This window comes from Oryctolagus cuniculus, chromosome 16 (assembly GCF_964237555.1).
Source record: "Oryctolagus cuniculus chromosome 16, mOryCun1.1, whole genome shotgun sequence".
Lineage (NCBI taxonomy): Eukaryota > Metazoa > Chordata > Mammalia > Lagomorpha > Leporidae > Oryctolagus > Oryctolagus cuniculus.
In genome coordinates, this window is record NC_091447.1 from 71,190,771 (window position 1) to 71,216,906 (window position 26,136).

At 38.0% G+C, this 26,136-nt stretch overlaps 1 protein-coding gene across 41 annotated transcripts in view; it reads left to right on the forward strand.

The window, feature by feature from the left end:
• LOC103345948 (zinc finger protein 39) overlaps positions 1-22,417 on the forward strand; it is a 74,215-nt gene extending 51,798 nt beyond the window's left edge. For 20 of the 41 annotated variants that reach the window (XM_070059269.1, XM_070059257.1, XM_070059246.1 and 17 more), the window contains 3 exons: positions 6,882-7,096; positions 7,345-7,437; positions 9,510-11,899. In XM_070059269.1, the coding sequence (XP_069915370.1) occupies positions 6,943-7,096; positions 7,345-7,437; positions 9,510-9,598 (336 nt within the window). In that variant the 5' untranslated portion in view covers positions 6,882-6,942 and the 3' untranslated portion in view covers positions 9,599-11,899. Of the gene's footprint in view, positions 1-3,397; positions 3,476-4,157; positions 4,375-6,881; positions 7,097-7,344; positions 7,438-9,509 lie in introns of all 41 variants that reach the window. The other 21 variants (XR_007916585.2, XR_011382925.1, XM_070059255.1 and 18 more) reach the window with 5 other exon arrangements.
• The last annotated feature ends 3,719 nt before the right edge of the window (positions 22,418-26,136 follow it).

The following is a 26,136-nucleotide window of genomic DNA, read 5'->3' on the forward strand; positions in this document are numbered from 1 at the left end:
GCATTTTGGGAGTAAATTAAAGTCCTACCATATTTCAAGTTCAAGTTTTTTTGTCCTTTTCCAATGTGTTGTTTAGCCTACATTTAACTGTATTTTATAGCTGTAAAACTTAAATTTTTAAAGATTTTATTTATTTGCAAGTTACAGATGGAGGGAGAGATAGAGAGGTTTTCGATCTGCTGTTCACTCCCCAGATGGCCACAATGGCCTGAGCTGTGCTGATCTAAAGCTAGGAGCCAGGAGCTAGTTCTGGGTCTCCCACACTGGTGCAGGAACCCAGGTACTTGGGCTATTTTCCAACCAACTGCTTTCCCAGGCCATTGGCAGAGAGCTAGATCAGAAGAGGAGCAGCCAGTATACAATCGGTGCCCATATGGGATGGCAGCTCTGCAGGCAAAGGCTTAGACTACTATGCCACAGCGCTGGCCTGCCCCCCCCTTTTTTTTCCAGTTTGAAAGAGTGAGAGTGAGAGAGAATGAATGTTTCATCCTCTGGTTTACTCCACAATGGCCAAAGTTGGGCCAATACGAAGGTAGGAGACAAGAGCTTCTTCCTAGTCTCCCTTGTGGGTACAGAAATTGAAAGACTTGAACAATGTTTTGCTGCTTTCCCAGGCACAGCAGCAGGGAGGTGGATTGGAAGTGGAGTAGCTGGGACTTGAAACAGTGCCCATATGGGATGCTGACACTGCAGATGGTGGCTTAACCCACTACACCACAGTGTTGGCCCCCAAATTATGTTGAAGCACCCATGTATGTTTATTCCTTTCTAAATAGTTTCATGTGTTTCTGAAGCTTTCTAGTTTACTTTTCTACTTGTAATCTGTATCTGTCATTCTTTATATCATTTTATGTTGTCCTTTACATATTCCAAGATATTTAGACATTGTTTAGTCATCTTACTGCCACTTGCAACAGTTGACTTAACACAGATTTCTTCCAGTGAGTCAAATTTTCTTTTCTTTACATGTGTAACGATTCTGAATTTTAACTTAAGTATTGAAAATAACATATTTTGGGGCCGGTGCTGTGGTGCAGTGGATTAATGCCCTAGCCTGAAGCACCGGCATCCCATGTGGATGCCGGTTCGAGACCTGGCTGCTCCAGTTCCAATCTAGCTCTCTGCTATGGCCTGGGAAAGCAGCAGAAGATGGCCCAAGTCCTTGGGCCCCTGCATCCATGTGGGAGACGCGGAGAAGCTCCTGGCTCCTGGCTTTGGATTGACGCAGCTCTGGCCATTGCAGCCAATTGGGGAGTGAACCATTGGATGGAAGACCTCTCTCTCTCTCTCTGCCTCCCTCCCTCCCTCCCTCTCCCTCCCTCCCTCTCTCTCTCTCTCCCTCCCTCTCTCTCTCTCTGCCTCTCCTCTCTGTGTAATTCTGACTTTCATATAAATAAATCTTTTTAAAAATAGCATATTGCTTAAATTATCATTAATGTTATCTTTCTTGGAGATTAAGTTCTGTTTTACAAGGCAGTTAATTGACTTGGTTCAAATTTCAAACTTTGTTCTTTGCAGTTATTAGTAACTGTTTATTTTTCTCAGCTCCCAGTGGTTGACTTTTTTTTTTTTTTAAATTGAGTTCACTGAGATATCCCACACATGTGTAATGATGTAGTCAGCCAATCAGTTTGGCTCGTTTTGTGTGCAAATTTAGGGACTTGAGTTCTTTAGCTTTCTCTTTCCCAGGTCATGTCGTCTTCTTCCTTCATTTTTGGTTGACTTTTCAACCATGAACTTGCCTCTATAACATTTTGCTTCCTTGATCTGTGTGTAAACAGAAGTGTCTTCTGGTATAATGCCCTAAATGGTTGAGTTTCAATTAGGAGTTCCCTCAATCGAATTTCTACCTTTTATTTCTCTAGTCCTCAGAGTTATACCACAAATTTTGTTCAGATTTTATAATTTTAATTCTTTTAAGTATCATGTGTATTCACCATGATACTTTTGACTTGTTAATTAAAACTTGTCTTCTATACTTTATCTGTTTATATTTGTTTAGTTTCATGTTTTTCTACTCTGGACTATTGCTTTAGATAGTTTTCAATCTTATTTTTTAATGTACTAGTCAGGTACTTATTGCATAGGAATACTTTGTACAAAATAAAAATAGGCCTACCTGTCAGATTTAGATCATTTCCTGTTTTTGTATGGCCTGTGGTCTTCTTTATTGGCTTATTCTAACTTTCTAAATAGATTTTTTTGTGATTCTCAGTAGTCATTTTGAGTTATGATCAGTTTTCAAGTAGTATTATACTTCATGTATAAAATAGTATCTTTATAGTACTATAGTTCTAGTTTTCTGTTCCCCTCTTCTGTGTCATACTATGATACATTGTATTCCTACATACATACTATTAAGTCTTTTTTATACATTTTCATTTTCTTGGTTCAAATGGTAAATAACTTTTTAAATAGTTTCAAAATAACAGTGAAAAATATTTGTGTTCCCATACTTACCATTTCCAGTATTTGTATGTTCTCAGATTTCTACCTGTTTCATTGTCTGTAACTTTTTGAAATTTGATTATAATAAACCATAGTATAATTGGTATCTTTTTTTGCTGGGTGAAATGAGGATATCCCAAAAGTCATGATTATTTTGATATCAAGAACATCCTCACTTCGCTAACATGAATCTCATGTTCAGTGATGCCACAAAGGAATTTAAAAATTCAGAAAAACCTTCATGCTTACATTCTAATTCACTACTATAACAGAATCCAGTATGATATGTCAAGGAATTAGATGCATAGAGCAGGATCCATGATTCCTTCAGCATAATCTTGTGGTTATTTACCTCACTGGAATCTTATTATCATTACCTACTTCTCCCAATCACATTGTGTGACAGTACCCCCAGGATATTAACAGTCTAATCTAAGCCTGTGTTTATGGTCCTTTTTGAAATTTGGTTACATAGACAGGGTTGAGCAACCATATCCTATCTTTTGTCTTCGGCATATCCAGAGATTGGGTTGATTACACATGAGCAAAAGCCTGCCACCACCACAAATGCCACTGTGAGAACCGTATATGCATGGGACCTAAGACATTTGTACAATGTGAGACCTAATGGTTAAGAGAACCCAGCCCAGGTTCTGGATAATAGCCAAATTTTCTTCAGGACACGTTCATTCTTTCTGATACAGATTTTGATTGCAGCCTGAGCTGCTTCTGATCAGTGATATTATAATTTATAGTAGAGTTTTTCAATTTTTATTTCATTGAACATTTTTCTGGTCTACCACTAATTAAGTCTGTATTTACATGTGTGTCATACTACCTGATAGTACATAGAACCTCAAGTTCTCTCATCTAATATTAATGGTGCCCTTTATCCTGGCAGAATTTATGTCCTCCTAAAGTTTTTTTTTTTTTTTTCTTCTGACTTTAGATTTAACTTACCCTACACATCTTCCGAATTTCTCAGATAGCATGACATGAAAAATGGCCATGGGTTGAAGTCCTTCAGGTAGCTAATTTTGTTTTTCTATCTTCTTGTGACCTCCCAAAGCTTTTCTGGGTTTTCTCTCCTTGGAGACGGTATTGGGAACAGTTTAGAAGCTGGTGTTTTGTAAAACCATAGTTACAATGGTATTAAGTACTGATGCAATATGGGATATGTTTTGAGACTAGAACCAGTAAAATGATGTTTACCTATTGATTAGAAAAAAAAGATTTTATAAAACTTTGTCCAATATATTAGGTAAAACAGTATATTGCAGTGTAATTTTAATTTGTGTTTTTCATTTTTGTCACAATTTATTCTTTTTATATATACATATATATATATTTAAATATTTATTTGAAAGGCAGAGTTACAGAGAGGCAGAAGCACAGGTGTACTCCCCAAATGGTTGCAAAGGCCAGAACTGGACTTATCTGAAACCAGGAGCCAGGAGCTTCTTCTGGGTCTCCCACACAGGTGCAGGGGCCCAAACAAGGACCTGGACCATCTTCCACTGCTTTCCCAGCCTTAGAGAGCTGTATTGGAAGTGGAGCAACCAGGAATCAAACTGGCACCCATATGGGATGCTGGCACTGCAGGTGGCAGCTTTACCTGCTGCGCCCCCCTCTTGTAACTTAAAAGACTGGTATTTTGAAAAGCAGAGAATAACCAATAATAGTTACACATTTTCTCATTTTTTTTAAAGATTATTTATTTGACAGGTAGAGTTACAGATAGTGAGAGATAAGAGAGAAAGGTCCTCCCTCTGCTGGTTCCCTCCCCAAATGGCTGCAAGGGCTGGAGCTACGCCAATCTGAAGCCAGGAGCCAGGAGCTTTCTCCCGGGCCACAGCAGAGAGCTGGACTAGAAGAGGAGCAACCAGGAGTAGAACCTGGCATCCACATGGGATGCCAGCGCCACAGGTGGGGGATCAACCCAGTGTGCTACTGTGCCAGTCCCCATTTTCTCATTTTGATGCCAGTTCTTTCCTTATTTTTTCATTTGGATGGCAAATTTTATTAGGAAAGTGAATTTTCTGGGGTAGTGTGACTTAATTTTTTTAATCATTCTTCATATATCTTTAATCTTTATATTAAAAAGTTTTGACATTTGTATATTCAAATTTTTCAGCTTGGGCTTATGTAACTTCTGGATATTGAGTTTAAGATAGAATTGACTTTAAATACAAGACTGTACACCACACATTCCATATAGTTTTCATGTTGTTATACACTTGATGTGAACTGGGATTGACTTTTAACTTTATATTCTGCCTATGTTTCACACACCATTTATTAAAAAGCCCACAGAGCCATCCCATAAGTATCTATGAGAATTAACTGTTCTAAATGATGCTTTTTCTGGGTGTCTTAGAATATCAGGGGCAGTGAGAGCCTGATTGTGGTTATAATAATAACTAGTGACTCCCAGCCTCTGAAGTGCTTCCACATTCAAGTGTGTATCACATCACTTATTTCTATTAGCCTGTCAGAATGGCCTTTACTACAACATTGCCTATCTTTATGACTAGAGAAAATATGTCACTGATCCAAAATGAATGTGCAGGAACTTCTTAGAGAATCTGTTTTACAAGAAATGGAATTTTTTTAAGAACTTTTTCTCATTACCTGTGTGGATGATTCTAGAATTTTTTCTCCATAGAGCTCCAAATATGATGAAACACATGAAGGTACTTCTTAGGATTTATAAGAAATTTTAAAATTATTTGTACTCATGGATTTCTTATCATTGAGCTTTTACAAGTCCTTGGAAGAAATTTTGAATTTTCATTCTCTTTGGACCATTACACTAATATTTCCTTTACTTCTTGTATCAGTGAGTGTCAGTTTTTCCTCACATTCTGTGCTCCTCCCTTTTCTGCTTCCTGTCACTTCACTTCTCTTTGAGTCTTGCCTTCACTGCTTTGGCTTCAAGTGTTACTGAAATGCTGCTGCTTGCCAGATCTTTATCTGCAGCCCACATCTCTCCTGCATTGTATATCATAGGTCCAGCTACCATTCTGACATCCCCACATACATGGCTATTGAAACTTCAAACATAATGTGTCCAAATTCAATATCTCTCCTTTCCACCATATTCTTTGTCGTCTTGCCCAATTTCATTTCAGTGACAGTGTCTACCCCAACTCTCATGCACATGATATGGAAATAAACTCCGTATTTCACTTGCTTCACAACAAATTAATAGTGAGTTCTGTTCTTGCTTCTTGTTCCCTTTTTCATATGTATAGTGACTGTTCTGTTCTGCCTTCTTACTGCTCTGTGTCCCGATGGTAAATAATCATGTCTCACTGTGGTGTCTTCCCTCTGTTTACCATATAGTGCTTACCCCATTGCCTCCCTGGGATGACATTTAAAATATAATTCTTTTCAAGTAATAACCAGATTTTATTGGTTACCTATAATTTACACTCTGTGCTTTAGGATGTGAGCAATCATTTTTATGTGAAAAATAATAATTTTGATTATTGGAGGAAATATGAATATGCTTATGAAAATATTTGATAAATAACTTTACAAAAATAGCCCATACATTTTTTTTTTTTGACAGGCAGAATGGACAGTCAAAGAGAGAGACAGAGAGAAAGGTCTTCCTTTTGCCGTTGGTTCACCCTCCAATGGCCACTGCAGCTGGCACGCTGCGACTGGTGCACCACACCGATCTGATGGCAGGAGCCAAGTACTTATCCTGGTCTCCCATGGGGTGCAGGGCCCAAGCACTTGGGCCATCCTCCAGTGCACTCCCTGGCCATAGCAGAGAGCTGGCCTGGAAGAGGGGCAACCGGGACAGAATCCAGCACCCCGACCGGGACTAGAACCTGGTGTACCGGTGCCGCAAGGTGGAGGATTACCCTAGTGAGCCACGGCACTGGTGTGAACCCATACATTTTTATTGTTGAATTCTTTCAAGCATGTAAATAAAGATTATCAGTTCCTTGTGCAGCTTCACTGCCCATGTGAACACCACTCACAGCCTGGGATCACTCACTTAGAGGTGGTGCAGTTTGTATCCCCATTACCTGGCCTTTGTTCTTTGTGCTATTACCATCTGATTTGTGTTGTATCATATTCGTGAGAACATACTCATGCAGAAGGTCTAACCAACTTTGGCATTTCAGTGAACTGCAGCCTGCTGATACAGAAAAATCTTTTAAAAAGTTTTCTTTTACCCTGATTGATGTTGAACATATTCTCCTGTAGTTTCTTTTACATGCTGTTTCAGTCATGTGTTTATACTTGCATCTATAGACTACACTGTGAGATCCTTTCAGAATCAATAGCAGAAAGATCAGTTCCAGATAAAATTTATTGTAGTGATTTTGAAATAAAGTTAATATTGAGCAAGATATTTTCATAGTGGTTTCCTTCTATTGCGTTCATATTATAAAGTTGGCTGCATTTTATTTCAGAGGCACATAAGATGCACACAGAAGAATACACTCCCTATCTCTGCTTTTGGGTACAGCTGATATGTTTAGGAGAAATATGACGTTTCAAGTGTTGGTGTCATTCAAAGACCTAGCTGTGGACTTCACCTGGGAGGAATGGCAGGACCTGATTGTTGCTCAGAGAATCCTGTACAGGCATGTGATGCTAGAGACCTATAACTGCCTGGTGTCCTTGGGTGAGTGATACTTCCCTTATTTGCTCAGTTGGAACATTTTCTTCTGGTTTGTTAAATACATGAAAACTTTGTAAGGTTTAATGCTGGGTATATATAGAATCTGAGTCCATGAAGAATCTGAATATCTCTCCCCCAGGAAAGGATTCAAATCGGCACTTCTGTTGCACAGCTCCTGTGCAAAGCTAATGTTCTTCTTCAAATAACCTTTAAGTTATTTGACAAAATCTTACATTATTTCTCATTAACAGGATACTGCATTACCAAATCTGAGTTAATCTTCAGGTTAGAAGATGGTGCAGAGCCATGTGTGGTGGAAAAACCGCTAAACTGGCGCCTATCAGGTCAGTCAGCATATTCTGGGTATAGTACCTGGGACAGAATGAATGAAGCAAATATTGACAAGAACTTGTTGCTAGTTTTCTCCAAGTCTCAGCCTTCTGAGTTCAGTGGGTTTCATGCATTAGACATGGTCATTCTATAGTCTCCAGGGCAGGTTCTCCTGTGTACATCTCTCTACCTCTTGTTCTCTTGATGAATATCTTCTTTGATGTGAAAGAAATCCAGCCCCTTTCTTGCTGTACTAAGTCTGTTCTAACTTTTTTTTTCCTCCATTTTCACACTGATTTTTCTTTATGTATTTTGATCATGTGTTTATTAATTCCCTTAACATTTGGTTATTGGAAAGCTCATAGGTATGGTTTCTTACTGCTGGTTCCTGTTCTTGGTTTTGATTGAGCACAGAGCTTGCTTTTGCAAAGATTTCAAGATTTAACCAATGAATGTGAACTCTATTTATCTCTTTCTCTCTCAAATCAATAATAAAATGATTGCTGCAGACATTTGAGGAATGAACCGTTTGATAGGTGCTCTCTCTTTCTCTTTGTCTCTCTGACTCTCAAATGATTGAATGAATAAATAAAATGATAAAAGATATTCAAGAGCAATCAGCTATCCTCTGACATCAGAAATCATGAAGTTAAGCAGGACCCCCAGCATAGGAACATGGAAATAGGTGGCCCTAAACTCATTAAGAGAATCAAGAGATTCTGCTTCCCAAGGTCAATGAAACACAAGGCTTCAAGTTGAATAGCTCAGATTTCTTTGGGAATAGTTTGAATTCTCCCTTTTTCAGCAGCTTTAAATGAACAATAGACCTGTGTGAACGACATAGAAGACTCAGTTTTCCATGTAAGTAGGAGACAAATGATCCTTCAAAACAGAAATCAAAAAGCATTCAGAAACTCAAATTATCAAGCAGGAGTGTGTACCAAGAATTTAAAGCAGAAAGGGCTGTTGATATCAGCATGTGTTAGAAAACACTTTTCCAAGAAGCTGAACACAACCTGAGCTACAGAAAGAAATCCCTTAAATTATTTGGAGCGCATATGCAGGATGATATATTGGACTTTTTTTTTTTTTTTTTTTTTTTTGTACCTATTGTGGTTCTGAGAAGCTGAAGATATTGGGTTTCTTTAGGAGTATGAGTAAAACTGTCATGGTGTTTAGATAAAAGGATATTTTTTGCATTTAGAAAAACCCCACAAATACCATTCCCCTGGGAAGACTGAACAGGGGACAACCATAGATTCAAGTCCTATTTCTAAACTGTGATCCTGCATAGGGGACAGACATAAATCCATCTTCAAGTAAATGATCCATTAGAATATGCCCATTGTTAAGACTGAAAGTTCAGTTGAGAAGCACAAAGCACAGTTTTTATAAAAAGAAAAAAAAGTTATAGAAAAAGGACAGGGAGAAATTAACTGGTGGAAAGCATTCCATGTTTTGTTGCAGCTAGTCAGTGGGTAAATGTATTTACTAAGTGTTTCACCATTCCATTCATTAATATCTCAGATATTTTCATGTTCAAGAAGATCAAAGAGATCATGAGAGAAGGAGACACATACACAAACACAGGTCTTCTATTTACATACGCATTCCACAAATACTTCCAAGAGTTATGGATGGATGAGGCTGAAGGCAAAAGCATGGAATTCCATCTGGGTCTCTCAAGTGTATGACAGTGTCCAGAGCATTAGAAATCATCATCTTCTGCCTCCCATGATAGCTTGGCAGAAAGCTGTACAGAAAGCAGACTACCCATGAGTAAAATTTGGACTGTGTTGGGATGTAGGCATTCCAGTCAGTGACTTAACTTACCTTACAACATCACCCATTCTGCCACACACTTAAAATATTTATGGTAGTAAAAAAAGCATGATTGAACATTGAGAAATATGTTAACTATTTATTTTATTAATGTATTAAGGAAAACTATCATCAATAAATATTTTTAGTGATATGCTAAAATCTTACGCCATTACGATATTAAATACTTTCATTGCCACTATATGAGCATTTCAGAAGAAATACTTACATGTGGTCCATGAATATGGTTGTTTTCTCATTTCAGTTGCCCAGAAAATGGATGGCTTAATTGGGACCAATCAGGAAAATGAAGACAGACATAAGTTTGAATCAAGATACAATCATAAACAATAACACATCAGTTCACAAGGGAGTTGAATTTAAAGAAGCAGTTCATTTAAGCTCAAGCCATATTCCAAAACTTATTATAAAAAGGGGAAGTTGTTCAGGAATGAAACACAAGGCATGCAATATATTCCAAAATGTGTATCTCCCTAGTGGGTCTGATGTGATGGAAACTGGAGAGAAATCTGATGTCCCTAATGTACCTGGGAATTCTGCCCCATGCTGCGAGCTTCTTTGTCAGCATAACAAGATTCAGACTATGCAGTGGCCACTTGAACGGAATGGACAAGGTTAAGCCTTCAGAAGGAAGAGATACTCTTTTCATTTGAGAAGGTTCATTTAGAAGAACCCTGTATTAAATCAACTGTCTTTGTTGGAAACACAACTCAGATAGAAAAGAAAACTTTACATAAAAATGATAACCTCAGTAAGCATCAGTGAAGCCACACAAGACAGAAACTCTGTGAATCTGTTGAAAATGAGATTAGAACATGTAAATCAGATCTTACAATAAATCAGAGAACATATACAGGAAAAAAAGCCCATGTGTGTAAACCCTGTGGAAAATCTTTCAGTTGTAAATCCTGCCTTAACATCCTTCCCAGAACTCACACAGGGCAAAAGCCCTTTTGGTGCAATGAATGTGGAAAAACCATTTACCTAATTTCAGACATCACTAGAAATCAGAGAATTCACATAGGTGAGAAATCTTATGAATGTGATAAATGTGAAAAAGCCTTCTGTCGGAAGTCACATCTCATAACACATCAGAGAATTCACACAGGGGAGAAACCGTATGAATGTAATGAATGTGGTAAAGCCTTTTGTCATAAATCAATCCCCATTACACATCAGAGAATTCATACAGGAGAACAGCCTTATGAATGCAATGAATGTGGAAAAGCCTTTTGCCAGAAGTCACACCTCAACACATCAGAATTCACACAGGGGAGGAACCCTATGAATGTAATGAGTGTGGAAAAGCATTTGGCCAGATGTCACACCTCATAACACATCAGAGAATTCACACAGGGGAGAAAATTTATGAATGTCATGACTGTGGAAAAGCCTTCCGACTGAAGTCAGACCTCATCAAACATCAGAGAATACACACAAGGGAGAAACCTTATGACTATAATGAATGTGGAAAAGCCTTTGGCCAAAAGTCACACCTCAAAGCTCATCAGAGAATTCACACAGGGGAGAAACCTTACGACTGCAGTGAATGTGGAAAGGCCTTTTGGAGAAAGTCAGACCTCAAAACACATCAGAGAATTCACACAGGGGAGAAACCTTATCAATGTAATGAGTGTGGAAAAGCCTTTGGCCATATATCAATCCTCATTAAACATCAAAGAACTCATACAGCAGAGAAGCCTTATGAATGTAATGAGTGTGGGAAAACCTTTTGGCGAATGTCATACCTTAATAAACATCAGAGAATTCACACATGGAGAGGAAATATTGTAAATGTGATCAAAGTGGAAAAGTTTTGCCAGAAGTAGTAACTCCTAACACCACAGAATTTACACAGGGGAGAAACATTAATCAGTGTGGAAAAGCTTTTGTTGGCAGTTACACATTATGCACTAGATAATTCACACAGGAGAGGAAGCTTAATGTAATGATTATGAAAAAGTCTCAGAAGTCAGTCCTCATTGCATATCTGAGGATTTTGTACAGGGAACAGCACTTATGAATATAGAAAAACATTTTCCTGAAGTTAACACTCTCAATAGGCAAAGAATTCACAAAGGAGGAGGGGGCATTTTGTATGCACTGGGTCAGAAAAAATAAAAACCATTTTTACCAGAAGTTATTCTTCAGGAGGTATTAGAAACTCATACAAAGAAAAAATAACAGCCTGTATAATGAGTATAAAAATATTTTTACCATAATTCATTCTTCACACATCAAAGGACTTAGTGATAAGAACATGCATTGTCAGAAATCTTTACCATAAATCATTTTAACAATGTATCAGAAAACCCACATAGAGGGAAAATCCTGTGAATGTAGTGGAACTATAAAAACCTTTCTTATAAGGCAAACTTCAACAAAAAGCAGAATTATGGAAAGCACTGTGAAAATGTAGAGAAACACTACTGGAAACATCAGCAGGCATTGAATTCACATGATGGAATAATGCTGTATGACAGAAGGACTATGTATTCAGAATCTTTTTCTCTTTGATGTACCTTTATAGTGATTTGGGCTATGTAAATGAGTTATATAGTTACATAAACGTTAACAATTTAGTCAGGAACATTTGAAATACTATCTTCCTTGATTATAAAATTATTTGCTGTAGTGGTTTTGTTTATTCCCATGATTCCTTTTGCCTCATTATTGTAGCACAAAATAGTGGTGTGATTACAGCCAAGCTTTTGTTGCAAACCGTGAAACTGTTCTCTCAGTCCTGGATGATGAGTATTTTGTAGGGGATTAGTTTCTGGTGACATCTATACTAATGAGAACCCTAGATTTATCTCTGTCAAAATCTGGATTTTCCTAGATTACCCAAAATCTTTTTATCAGGTGAGGAGGGGATCTGTGCAGAGTGTTCTGGTGGCAGTCTTCCCAGGATTGATTTCATGCTATTTTTACATATTCCTGGGATTTTCCATCCAGTCTTCTGTGGTGCATTGATGTTTGTAATTGAGTTCCCACATGCTTAGATTCACCTGGCATTGTTGTTACCTCTTATTTTATTGAATTATTTGGGGGTGAAATATACAAGGAACTAGTTAGCAGTAGAAACAGGATTGCTAGCAGCCTCGTGTTCACACCTTCCACAACCTAAATACCTGTTATGTTTAGCTATTGGGATTGCACTGGCTAGAAATATCCAAGAGGATATTGGCCAACCCACTCACCATCAGGCACCAGAGGCTCATTTACCATCATGTATCAGATGCCATGACATTTTCTAAATTTTAATGTGTGTCCCCAGCCACTTGTGCACCTGAGGCTATCACCGAGAATTCCTTAAAAGGAACAGCAGAGTGGGTATTACTCATGTCCTGCCCCCAAACTCTGCCCTAATTGAATATTCAACTATGTGTTGGCTCATATGCAACACACATCCAATAAAAAGGACAATAATTTTAGAAATTGCAGTTCTCATAAGAGGTTTCCCATAACCCTGCCTGTGTGTGTACCATCCCTCTAAATCTTACTTTCACCATTTCCCTTTTCTACCTCTCTTTAATTCTTTATTACTTGGAGACAGTTAATTCAGTTTAGCCACAGGATTTCTCCTGTAACAGGAACCAGTTCATAAATATACTGTCTTGTATTATTTTGACATTGCAATGATACGGTGTTTTTTTAAGCCCCCCCCACCACCACCACCAAGGTGACACTCAGTTTTACTAAACTTTGTGTTCACTTCTCTTCCCTATTTTCCAAGTCTTTTCTGGGTTCTGATTACATGTGCTTTCAGCTCAGGTTTCAGCACATACCCACTCAGCATGGAAACTTTGCCAAGATGGCATAGCCATTCCTTGGTTACTTGACTGCAAATGTGATGTAGGATTATCTAGCTGTATTTTCTCCTTTTCTATGTCTCATCAAGATGATTATCCAGAAAGTCATTTCTTCTACCTTCATTTATACACATTGCAAACAGCTCATTACCTCAAGCAGGACCCCTGGGGATCTTTGAAGCACTAATAAGATGCAAACCTCAAATCCTATTGTAATGAAATTTAGAAGCAAGAAAATGCACTGAGAATGGTAGAGTTGAAGCCTGGCATTTAAATTTCTGCCCCATCAAACTTACCCATCAGCATCCATCACAAGCCAGGAAAATAAAATCACATCACAGCTTGAAAGAACAGGAAAAGCAAAGAACACTTTATAGAAAAACATGAAACATTCACTGAGTGGACTTGAAACACTGGACTGCAAGTCACATGATGCTTTGCAATTAAGGCAGTCATCCATTCAGAATACTAAGCATATGTTAAAGTAAATTATTCCCACTGGTATCAGTACTTAGTTCAAACTAGCCTTTTTCACTCAATTTGCCCTACGGAATTGAACATAAGTAGTCTTCCATGAAAAGGACACCATGCATTTCTATTTCTGGGGTCTGACACTTCAGCAAGAAGCAAGGCGAGCCCCTTTCAGTTTTTTCAGATGTCCTGTATTTTCAGTATTGATGAACAGACTAGGTCATGTTGACTGCCTGTTGATTGTCACTGTGTGCTCCAGAGGAAATGATAGTTTTTCATTTTTTGGTTTATGTTGCATAAGTATGTATATTTTATTTATAAATAGTTGTCTATAACCATATATACAGCTGGTATAGTTTATATATATATAGCTTCTATACATATTTGTTATCCAAATATCTCATTCACATTTTTTATGTAGAACGAGGAATTTTGAAGATCCTTGCTAAAGGGATCAAATAATTTTCAGTTTTGTACTTAATATGTACCTATTCTTCTCCTCATTCTTCTACTCTTTCCTCCAGTCCTCATCCTGTTCATTTCATCCTCCAGCTCCCTTCTGGTATCAAAAGGTCTGGAAGGTTTTTTGGCACACTGAACATTTTTGAGAGTTGCCCTTTTTGATGTGTTTTATACTGTGTTCCCTATCTCCAACAGTTTATCACTAATTACTGTATATTCTAAAGTTGGTGAATCTAACGGTGGAGGGTATAGTGTCTAAGATTATTGTTAATATTGCTTGCTTTTTCAAGTGTCATAAGTAATTGTTTTCTCTTGGGTTTGCTGAGACTCATGAGCTCCAGTTTGCATGGTATTCATGTGGCAGGAATCTGGGCCCTATTCATAGAAGCTTTTCCTGCTCCTGGGAATTCACTATCTCCTGGTCTCCATCATTTCAGGGTGCACTTAAATGATATACTGCATGCATAGCCATGAGGAATCCCACTACTACTAATACTTCATAGATGGGATGACGTGTGCATATCAAATTAGGGCAATTTATAAAAATGTGAAGAGAATATTGTTAAACTGAGCTAGTATCCATTAAATTATTTCTGCAGTGATCTTTGGACAAATGCCTAAAATATGTAATCAATGGCATCACCTTGGTAGCACCAAGTATACTTCTCTAATCCACTGGCTTTAATGATAATGCAATGATCTATGTCCTAATACCTACCCATCAAAGATCTATGCAGTGTCATCCTACTTCCTGTTGAATTACAGTAGAAACCAATTAGAAAATGAGTACTTTCAACAACAGGTGTGCAGAAAACTATTATGCCATCCTACAAGATACAATATTCTGTAGGCATGAAATTTTCATATATATGTATGTATACATATATTTGAAACATTTATATTTAGCTACAAAAAGAAAACCTGTTAAGGAGGGGTAGAGACATAATAATACCTCTTCTGCAATATCTATTCTTGTCTTGAAAAGACAGAATCAGTGACTCAACCTGAATTTTGTATTTTCAAATCATTAGAGTTCACATGGGTCACACTCACCATTAAAATATATTTAATATTATATTTTTGCAGAGGTGTTACCCTATGATTACTAGGTACTAGCAAAAACTTTATATTTTCTTCAGGACTGTAGGAGAAATAAAGTGTTCTCATGGCCCCAAATCCGGTACATAACAGAAAAGTTTGTGAGCACATGTAGAAGAGCTCATGTTAACCCAAGTTTGCTCATTTTGGTGCACTGTTTCTGAAAGTCTGCTGAGCACAGTAGTCCACTGAGCTGATAAACATGGACTAGGAAGGACAGGAAGAACAACGAGACTTTCCTCTGATGAGACCACCTTTCCCTGACCCATTAAGGGTGCCAGACAAGAAAGAAATGTCTTCATCATTCCCAAATCAATTTTCAGCAGTTTTTAGGAGGGACATAAGATGGACAGGGAGGGACACAGAATGCGTTTGTCCACCCATCTGCAGACCATATAACAAGAGGCTAATATGTGACTTATGGGAAAATGATTACAGCAAAGAGAACTTACCCTTAGAATGTGAGATTCTTATTGAAAATATTAATGATTCTATCAATGAGGTATGTGTAAATGGGGAAAAATGCAACAATCACAGTATCAGTATCCTTGTAAAAAATGCATTCCATTTTGAGAAAGCAGTTGGGATCATTATGACACATCACAAGGCAATACGGCTGCAGAAAGCAACAAAAAAATCAAAGCAAACATCTTGCAAATTTGTGAAAAATCCTAGGACACAATGGCAGTGGATTTGTTCTGAGAGGAGGAGCATGGTTGGGGCAAGAGGCGTGGAGTCATGACAGACACAGAGTAGAGTGAAACTGGGCTAGAAGTGAGCAGCCTGCAGAGTCATTTATTTCAGTTGGTACAGCAGCTTATAGCCAAGGCAGCCAATCCAGTCAAGGGGCGGTTTATGCCTTAAATCACTGCCTATGGCCAGGCAGGCTCCTTTGCCAGGTGGGTTCTGAAGCCATTTCCTGAGTAACTGATGCTTGCCTGCCAGCGGCCATCTTGGCACGGCCTTCCCATTCCACCACACAACCCCACTTGTACAGGGAGCATCCATTGGGTGGATATACACTCACTTGTTTGCTGCTTGCTTTGTTATGTTACTACTCATAAGGTTGGACTGGAGTTTGAATTTCCTTGCTTCTTTTTAAGTCACACATTGAGTTTCTGTCTGGATCCCTTGTGTTACTGGTTCTACAGACCGGAGCTATGGAGATTATTTTGCTGATGTAAAAGTTGTGAGCTGGATGGTGAATAATGCAGTTGTTTTTCTGTGACCCAAGATCCCAAATATCCTTCCAGAATCCTGTTGATCCAGTCTTGAAATCCGCAAATGCAGTATGGTCTATACCCTGTATATCTGCACCCAGAAAACCAATCAGATCTTAGAAAATTGTGACCAAGAGGAAGTTGGTGATAATGTCTTGGCTGGCCCTTACATGGGCTCAGTAAATAGAGTACGTGCCCTCTAGGTACAATATGGCAGTAGCGGCAGCATTCAATGGTCCACAGAAGGGGTAGAAGTGATTGAGTGCAATGGAACACATGAAGGAACCAAGAGTTGTGGCTTAGTACAGAAAAGAGCATATTAATGGGCAGAGTGTCATTTCCCATATGCCACTGTACCTGCTCCATGTGTCCTAACAGCAACTGTAAAGCACCAGAGCATCTTTTCCCTTTGCACTCATTGTTTCTTCATGCTCTTTGTTTTGCCATTACTTTTCCTAGCTTTTTCTACATTCTTAACCTGGGAGCATAGTTTGCTGATTTTACATATCCTTTTAAAAATAATCATACTTATAGCTCTTAATTTCTGTCTAACCCATTTTAAATAAGTGAGTTCTTATATATTTTATTTTCAATTTTTTAATACTTTTTGAAAGCTTTTATTTATAAATACAAATTTCATAGGTATAGCTTTAGGAATATAGCAGTTCTTCCCTCCATACCCACCTTCCCACCCTTATTCCCATCCCACTCTTCATTAAGATTCATTTTAATTATCTTTATATACAGAAGACCAAATCTATACTAAGTAAAGATTTCAACAGTTTACACCCTCCTACACAAAGTATAAAGTACTGTTTGAAGACAAGTTTTCCCACTAATTCTCATAGTATAACTCAACAAGAACAGAGGTCCTACCTACATGGGGAGCAAGTGCACAGTGACTTCTGTTGTTGATTTAAAAAATGACACTCTTATTTATGATGTCATTGCTGTTTGCATAGTGTGTAGTAAAGGCCATTTTGTTTGATTTACATTACCCTTTTTGCTTTCATCATTACTACATACAGTAAACAATATTTCTTTCTCCAACTATCTACCCTGTTATTTTTGCTATATATACAAACTTGCCATATATTAAAGGGTTTATTTTCTGACTAATTTATTCTGTTTTACTGCTGAGTTTTCTATTTCAACTTCAATATCTGTAAGAATCCCATGTGTATTATGAATGTATGGTAACTCTTGACTGGTGATGCATAACATATATGTTTATTATGCTTTGTTTCAGAAGTGTCATTGTCACGTTGGGTCATTTGCTCTTACATAAAGCTATTTTAGTTTTCGGCTTATCAATTGAATTGCTAATAATTCCTATTTGAATTTTTACTGGAATTCTATGCTCTGCTTGGATTTTGCTATTGATTAGTTTGTAGAAAATCAATGCACTTAAGTTATTGAGACTTTTCCAAGGCGTGTGGCATTCTTTTCCAATGTTGAAGATTATTTTCCCTCTCACTACATGTTGAACTCTTAGTAGAGTTAATCTTTTGAGTATAAAGTAAACTGAAAGTAGTTCATTGTAAAAAGTAAAAGAGGGAATAAGAAAGGAGGGAGCAGTAAGAATGGGAGCATTGCCAGGAGATTGTGTAGGGTGGGAAGTATCACTGTGTTCCTAAATCTGTATATATGAAATATATTAAATTTTTTCACCTTAAATGAAAATTTAAAACCATTTTTATATTTTAGTTTAATTTTACATCTCTGTTGTGAAATAATTGACATATAATCAACTATATGTTAATTTTGAAAGCTGATAATTTCTAAAAACTTCATGAAAATGGAACTAAAAGATGAGCTTATTTGGTTCCAAAATTTGAAATCCATGTTTTTTGTAGTAGATGTTTTATGGGCATTTTGAAAACCCCTCATGTATACAGAATTACATCATTACCACAATCAAAATAATGTATACACCCACTATCTACAAAAATTTTATTATGGCACTTTCTATTCCTCTCTCAATCCATCTTTGTTTTTGAAATTCAATCTTGTTTACTTTTTTTTGACAGGCAGAGTTAGACAGTGAGAGAGAGAGAGACAGAGAGAAAGGTCTTCCTTTCATTGATTCACCCCTCAAATGGCCACCACGGGCTGGCACACTGCACCAATGTGAAGCCAGGAGCCAGGTTCCTCCCGCTGGTCTCCCATGAAGGTGCAGGGCCCAAGCATCTGGGCCATCCTCCACTGCTTTCCTGGGCCACAGCAGAGAGCTGGAATGGAAGAGGAGCAACTGGGACGGAATCCAGTGTCCCAACTGGGACTAGAATCTGGGGTGCCTGCGCCGCAGGTAGAGGATCAGCCAAGTGAGCTGTGGTGCTGGCCTCTTTACTTTTTTTTTTTTAAAAAAAACACTTATTCCTTAGTTATTTGAAAGGCAGAATTACAGAGAGGCTGAGAGAGAGAGAGAGAGAGAGAGAGAGAGAGAGTCAGTATTACATCAGCTGGTCCAACCCCAGATGGCTGCTATGGCCAGAACTGCACTGATCCAAAGACAGGAGCCAGAAGCTTCTTCTGGGTCTCTCAGTGGATGCAGAGGCCCAAGGACTTGGGCCATCTTCTACTGCTTTTCCAGGCAACAAAAGAAAGCTGGATGGGAAGTGGAATAGCCAGGACTCAAACCAGTGCCCATATGATATGCTGCCACTGCAGGTGTCAGCTTTACTCACTGTGCTACAGTATTGGCCACTCTCGTTTACTTTTTCTAAAAATATAGCTTATTTTTAAAATTGCACTTATTTATTTTTAAATTTAAAAATTTTAACACTTCTCCATATTCACTTACTACATGTGTAGATATTGCATAAATACACATACTACATTTCTTCCAAAGATGTGAATATCATGTAACATGAAATTCATGACAGTGATCACAAAGAGAGAAATGAGAAGTATGTTATTGTGTGGAATGTATAATTTAGTGAGGAATTATAGCCATATATTAAATATTCAGACATCCACACATTTTTATACATGTATCTATTAATTTTACACATGTGGGAGAAAATGTTATATTTGTCATCATATTTCTGGACTATTTCAGTTAGTGTAATCATCTTAAATTCCATTCTTATTGCAAACATCAGGATTTAATTCTTTTTCATGGGTAATAACAGTTTATATATAAATACCACATCTTCTTTATCCAATCATCAATTGATGAATGTCTAGGTTGATTCCACATTTTTGTAATTTTGAATTTGGCTGCAATAAACATGGTAATACAGGAATCTCTTTCATATGCTGGCTTAATTGCCTGTGGATATATTCCCAGGAGTGGGATAGCTAGGACCTGTGTTAGATTCTTTTTTGTTGTTGTTGTTTCTTGATGAATCTCAACAGTGTTTTCCATAACAGGATTATTGATTTGTATTTTCACCAGCAGGGTAATAGTGTTCCCTTTTCCTCACATATAAATAAACATTAGCTTTTTATTACTCTTTTGTATAATAGCCATTCTATCTGGAATAAGATGATGCCTTATTGTAATTTTCATTTGAATATTCCAGATTTCTAATTCTCTTAAGCACTTTTCCTGTGTCTGTAGGCCATTTGTATTTCTTCTATAAAAATGTCTATTCATATTCTTTACTATTTTTTCATTAACTTAATATTTTATCATTTTTGAGATAACACAGTTAATTTAGTTTAGTCAAAATCTTAATGTCGTTAGTAAATAAAGTGTTTAATAGTTAAAAATAGAAAAGGTCTGTAGTCCAGCAGAAAAATAGGCAAGGACTATGAACAATAAACAGATGAAAATATTCAACTTCAGTCATGTTAAATTTAAAATGGACACAAAATCATTAAAATTATAAATGGTGGGGGGCTGGTGCTGTGGCATAGTGGTGCTGCAGAGCCAGCATCCCATATGGGCACCAGTTACAGTCCGGGCTCTTCCATTTTTGATCATGCTACCAGCTAAAGCCTGGGAAAGCAGCAGAAGATGGCCCAAGTTCTTGGGACCCTGCACTCATGTGAGAGACCCAGAAGAATCCCTTGGCTCCTGGCTCCTGGCATTGGATCAGCACAGTTCTGGTCATTGTGACCATCTGGGCCATGAACCAGTGGGTGAAAGACTTATCTTTCTGCCTCTATATCTGCATCTTCATAACTCTGCCTTTCAAATAAAATAAATAAATCTTTTTAAAAATTTGTGGTTAAATATTTAGACATAGAAATCAGAGATCCAAGATGGCAGAATAGGGAGGGAACTTACTGGTTTAGTCTAGGGGAAGATAGTTTAAAAAAAAAAAGTGGAGAGCGCTCTCTCTTGATCTCTCTCTTACCTTCCCCTCCTCTCACCCTCTTGCTCTCTCCATCCAGCCCACCAGGTTTCCCCCATCCAACAAGAAAACTTTCCTCTAACTCTGGTTTGGTGTGTTTTGTGGCTGTCTTACATTGGTGCCATGACTCAGATTCAGGATCCCCCAGTGACTTTGCTGCCCCTTCAGGGATCTCTGAACTGCCTTGGGTTCCTGGGTTTCAGCCAGTCACAAAACACACACTTGGATCTCCTTCCACTCCAGCGAACACTTCAAGATCTCCATTCACACAATGGCCTTTCAAATTCTGAAGTAATATGTGGAATGGGAAATTGTCACAGTGACCTCCACTGTGGTTCCCCTCTACTTCATCTCAAAGTCCTGGTACCAGGCACAACTCCCTGTAGCTTGGTGCCACTATGGACTCTTTTTCCAGAATAGTAGATGTGGTTCATGACTCAATCCCCTGTTTCCTTTCTATGGGCTAAGCCCTAGGCTCCAGTAGGAGCATGGGTGATGACCCAAGCCCTCTGTCCCCATATCATCCAATTAGATGGCCGTGATCTCAGGGACACTTGATATCCATTGATCCAACTCTACAGGAAACCTGTAAAAGTGAAACTGACAGTATGAGAAATAATGACTGGATCAGCCCTTGTACTGACTGTTGAGGAAGAGCTTACTATTTTATTCTTTATAGTATTTTCTTTTTCTACTTAATATCATTGGTTGAACTCTTTAATTAACACAAAATTATTCTTATGAGTTTGAATCCAACTGAAAATTGATCCCTGTTAAAAATAAGAGTGGGAATAAGATAGGGATGAGATGTACAGTTTGGCACACTCTCACTTGGACTAAAGCTAGTAGAAGAAAAAATTAAAGTTAGAGAAAGAAATCAACAAAATTGAATCCCAAAAACAATATAAAAGATCAACAAAAGAAGAGCTGGTTTTTTGAATAAACAAAATTGATACACCATTGGTCCAACTAAGCAAAAAGAGAAGACCCAAATCAATAACAGTGGAGATGAAAAAGGAATGTAACAACTGGCACCACAGAAATAGAGTCAGCAGAAATTACTACAAAGAGTTGTATGCCAACAAAGTGGGAAATCTAGCAGAAATGGGTAGATTCCTGGACACATAAAACCTACCTAAATTGAGGCATGAAGACATGGAAAACCTAAGTAGACCCATAGACAAGACAGAAATTGAATCAGTAATAAAATCCCTATTAACAAAGAAAAGCCCAGGACAGGATGGATTCACTGCTGAATTCTACCAGACATTTAAAGAACTAACTCCAATTCTTCTCAAGCTATTCAAAACAATTGAAATAGAGGAAATCCTCCCAAATTCTTTCTATGAAGCCAGCATCACCTTAATTTCTAAACCTGAAAAGGATGCAACAGAGAAAGAGAATTACGGATCAATTTCTGTGATGAACAGAGACACAAAAATCTTCAATTCCTGGAGCAAGGACAATCTATTCAACAAATGGAACTGGGAAAACTGGATTTCCACATGCAGAAGTATGAAGCAAGAACCCTACCTTACGCTTTACAAAAAATCCACTCAACATGGATTAAAGATCTAAATCTATGATCTGACACCATCAGATTATTAGAGAACATTGGAGAAGCGCTGCAAGACATTGACACAGGTGATCACTGACGTCATAAATAAGGGTGACAATTGTTAAATCAACAACAAGAGTCACTGTGCACTTATTCCCCATGTAGGACCTTTGTCCTTAATGAGTTGTACTATGAGAATTAACAGTAAAACTAGTCTTCAAACAGTACTTTATAGTTTGTGTGTCTGTGTGGGTGTGAATGGTTGAAATCTTTACTTAGTATAGAGTTGGTCTGTATATAATTAAAAATGAAACCTAATGAAGAATGGGATGGGAGGGCTGGCGCCGTGGCTCACTAGGCTAATCCTCCGCCTAGCGGCGCCGGCACACCGGGTTCTAGTCCCGGTCGGGGCGCCGGATTCTGTCCCGGTTGCCCCTCTTCCAGGCCAGCTCTCTGCTATGGCCAGGGAGTGCAGTGGAGGATGGCCCAGGTGCTTGGGCCCTGCACCCCATGGGAGACCAGGAAAAGCACCTGGCTCCTGGCTCCTGCCATCGGATCGGGTAAACCAACGGCAAAGGAAGACCTTTCTCTCTGTCTCTCTCTCTCTCACTGTCCACTCTGCCTGTCAAAAAAAAAAAAAAAAAAAAAAAGAAGAATGGGATGGGAGAGGGAGTGGGAGGGTAATGGTTTGAGGGTGGAATGGTGAGTATGGGGGAAGGAATCACTATACTCCAAAAGTTGTACCTATAAAATTTATATAAACTAAATAAAACCTTTAAAAAAACATATTAAGGATACACAAGGACAGAGGAAGTAACATGTGAGCACATAGCAAATTGGTGGCTGATTTGAAAATAGGGGAAGAGGCTTCAGAAGAAACCAAATCTACACTTTGACCTTGGAATTCCAAAGTACATAACTATGAGAGATTATCCCATGTGGAACAATATATTATGGAGACCCTGACGAAGAAGTACAATCTCACTTCTTTCTGTTTTACTTGCAAAAGCATAGAAGGTCCACAAAACAGGGTATCAGAGAAGTATAGATGTTAAAACTTCGGTCTTTAAGTGCCTATAAGCATAAATCAAGAAAAAAATAATTCAAAAGATTAAAAAATGAAAAAATAATTAGAGCTGGTGTTATGGTACAACAGGTTAAGTCAACACCATTGTCAGTTTTAGTCCCATGTACAGTGTTTACATTTCAGTTCCCTGTTAATGTGCCTAAAAAGGGGGCAAAATGGCACAAGTTCTTGGTCAGTGCCAACCTTGTAAGAGACTTGGATGGAGTTCCAGACTCCTGGCTTTGGCATGGCTCAGCCCTGGGCATATGGCTATTTGAGAAATGAACCTATGATAAAAGATTTCCATATATCTATCTCTTCTTCTCAGTCATTGACTTTCAAATGAAGAAATTCTTTTAAAAATCAAAAAATTGTCCAGAAAAAACAAACTAGAAATATGAAAATACAAAAAGAGGAGTGATACACATGTGTATATGTATTTATTTTAGAAGACTCATATTCTAAAACAATTAGAAATCTCAAATTTATTTTTAGATAAAGATAAAAATGACAATCATTGGATTCTATGTTTCTACAACGTAAGATCTAAGTTACCAGCTTCTAAAAAGGCACCGATTTACAGACTTATAGGTATAATAATGGTGTGACTCAACTCAGAATCCTACCTAAGGATCCAAATAAATTTAAACAGAGTGCCACCTGTAATCTTAGGAAAGTTAATAAAAACAAAACAAAAGGAAATTACTTTATCTCCTTGGTCACTTCATTTTAACACTAATTTCTCAAAGTCAATTCTGACCAATTTTCCAATTAATGTCTTAGAGTCCAACTGCATGAGCAAAAATACAAAACAAATCTTAGAAATGAAAAATTGGCTAGAAAAAAATAGGACTCTTTAAAGTCCAAATTAAACAAAATGGCCCAATATAAAAAAATCATGCAAGAACTGAAATATATTGCATGTGGATGATATCATGGCATAGTGAATTAAACCACCATCTGCAACACCAGCATCTCTTATAGGTGCTAGTTCAAATCCTGGCTGTTCCACTTTTAATCCAGGTCCTTGTTAATGTGCTTGAGAAAGCAGTGAAAGATGGCACAAGTACTTGAACCCCAGTACCCATGTGGGATACCCTAATGAAGTTCCTGGTTCCTAGTTTGGGCATAGATCATCCCTGGTCATTGCAGCCATTTGGGGAGTAAGCCAGCGGGTATACGGTCTGTCTCTCCCTTTATATAACTGATTTTTTAAAAATAAATGTATTAGACAAAGCCTAATTATCAAAGCATTGATTACTGCCTCTTCTTCCACATTTCATAGCTCAGTGTTGCCTGTTTATAAATCTAGAAAACAATAAAAAGTGCAATATGGTGGATTGCACTCTTAATGCTGTAGATCATCAATTATGCTCCACATCTTATACAAAATCTGATTTTTATTCAATAAATCATTTTCATCCATTAAGGATGTGGCCAATATGTTTTCCAATTCTTTATCAATAGACTCTCAGTCTGTTTGCTTTTACTTGAACAGCCAAAGTATACTTCTTCAAGGGTACACATGGGACATCTCAACAGCCTCGTCAAATTCATAATCTTAGTAAAGATATTAACTGCATCCATCTTACATCATAGACATAGATAAAACATCATATTAATGACATCCTCCCCCAAGGAATGACTATTCACATAAATGAATAACATAATCTGAGGGGCTGGCTCTGTGGTATAGTGAGTAAAAAAACAATCTTCAGTGCTGACATTCCATATGGATATCAGTTTGAGGCCTAGTTATTCCACTTTCAACCTAGCTATCTGCTATGGCCTGGGGAATCAGTAGAAGATGGTTCAAGTCCTTGAGCTGGTGTACCTATGTGGGAGGCCTTAAAGAAGTCCTGGTTCCTGGCTTCATTCGGCCCAGATCTGGCCATTGAAACCATTTGGAGAGTGAACCAGCAGATGGAAGACCTCTTGTTCACTCTCTGCCTCTGCCTCTCTGGAACTCTGCCTTGAACTCAATATTCCAGCCTCAAAACCAAAGCTCACATCAGAAAATTCATTACAAACCATGATAAATAAGAAAAATGTGACAAAAGCAAAAGGACTCCAAGAGTCCTTAGTGATACTGGGCTTAATTTAGTCACAAGTAAACCGGCTGTTTGCGGATTCATCCACCCCTCCCAGCTGACTGGCTGTGGAATTCTGATTGAATTCACCTGAAAATCGCACTCACACTCGATTTGGAGGGAACCCTCAGCAAAAGAGTTCCATTTCATTTTCCAGACACAAAAACTCATCTTGGTCATGTTGCCTGTAGATTTCTAAGCATGAAACACCAATGTGTTGTGTTTTTTTATTTCATAATGGCTTCTCTGTCTAAACTCTTGTTGGTATTGTGTCAGAATACAAAATTTGGGAAGGAAGAAGGCAAAACAAACTCAGACCCAGAAAACATTTAGGAAATTGCCACTCAACAATCCAAAAATTGGCTGAGGCACCCAAAACAATGACAGAAAGCCAGAATTGGAGCAAGCCAACAGCTGTACCCTGATGGAAAAAGACCATTCCACCCGTACCCAGAACTCCATATTCCAGCCTCAAAACCAAAGCTCACATCAGAAAATTCATTACAACCCAGATAAGTAAGAAAAAATGGGATAAAAAAGCCAAAGGACTCCAAGAATCCTTAGAGATAATTGGGCTTGATTTAGTCACAAGTAAACTGGCTATTTGTGGATTCATCCACCCCTCCCAGCAAACTGGATTAGAATTCTGATAGAATTCACCTGAAAATCGCACTCACACTCGATTTGGAGGGAATTCATATCTGTCCCCTCAGTAAAAGGTTTCCATTTCATTTTCCAAAACACAAAAACTCCTCTTGGGCATGTTGCCTATAGATTTCTAAGCACGAAA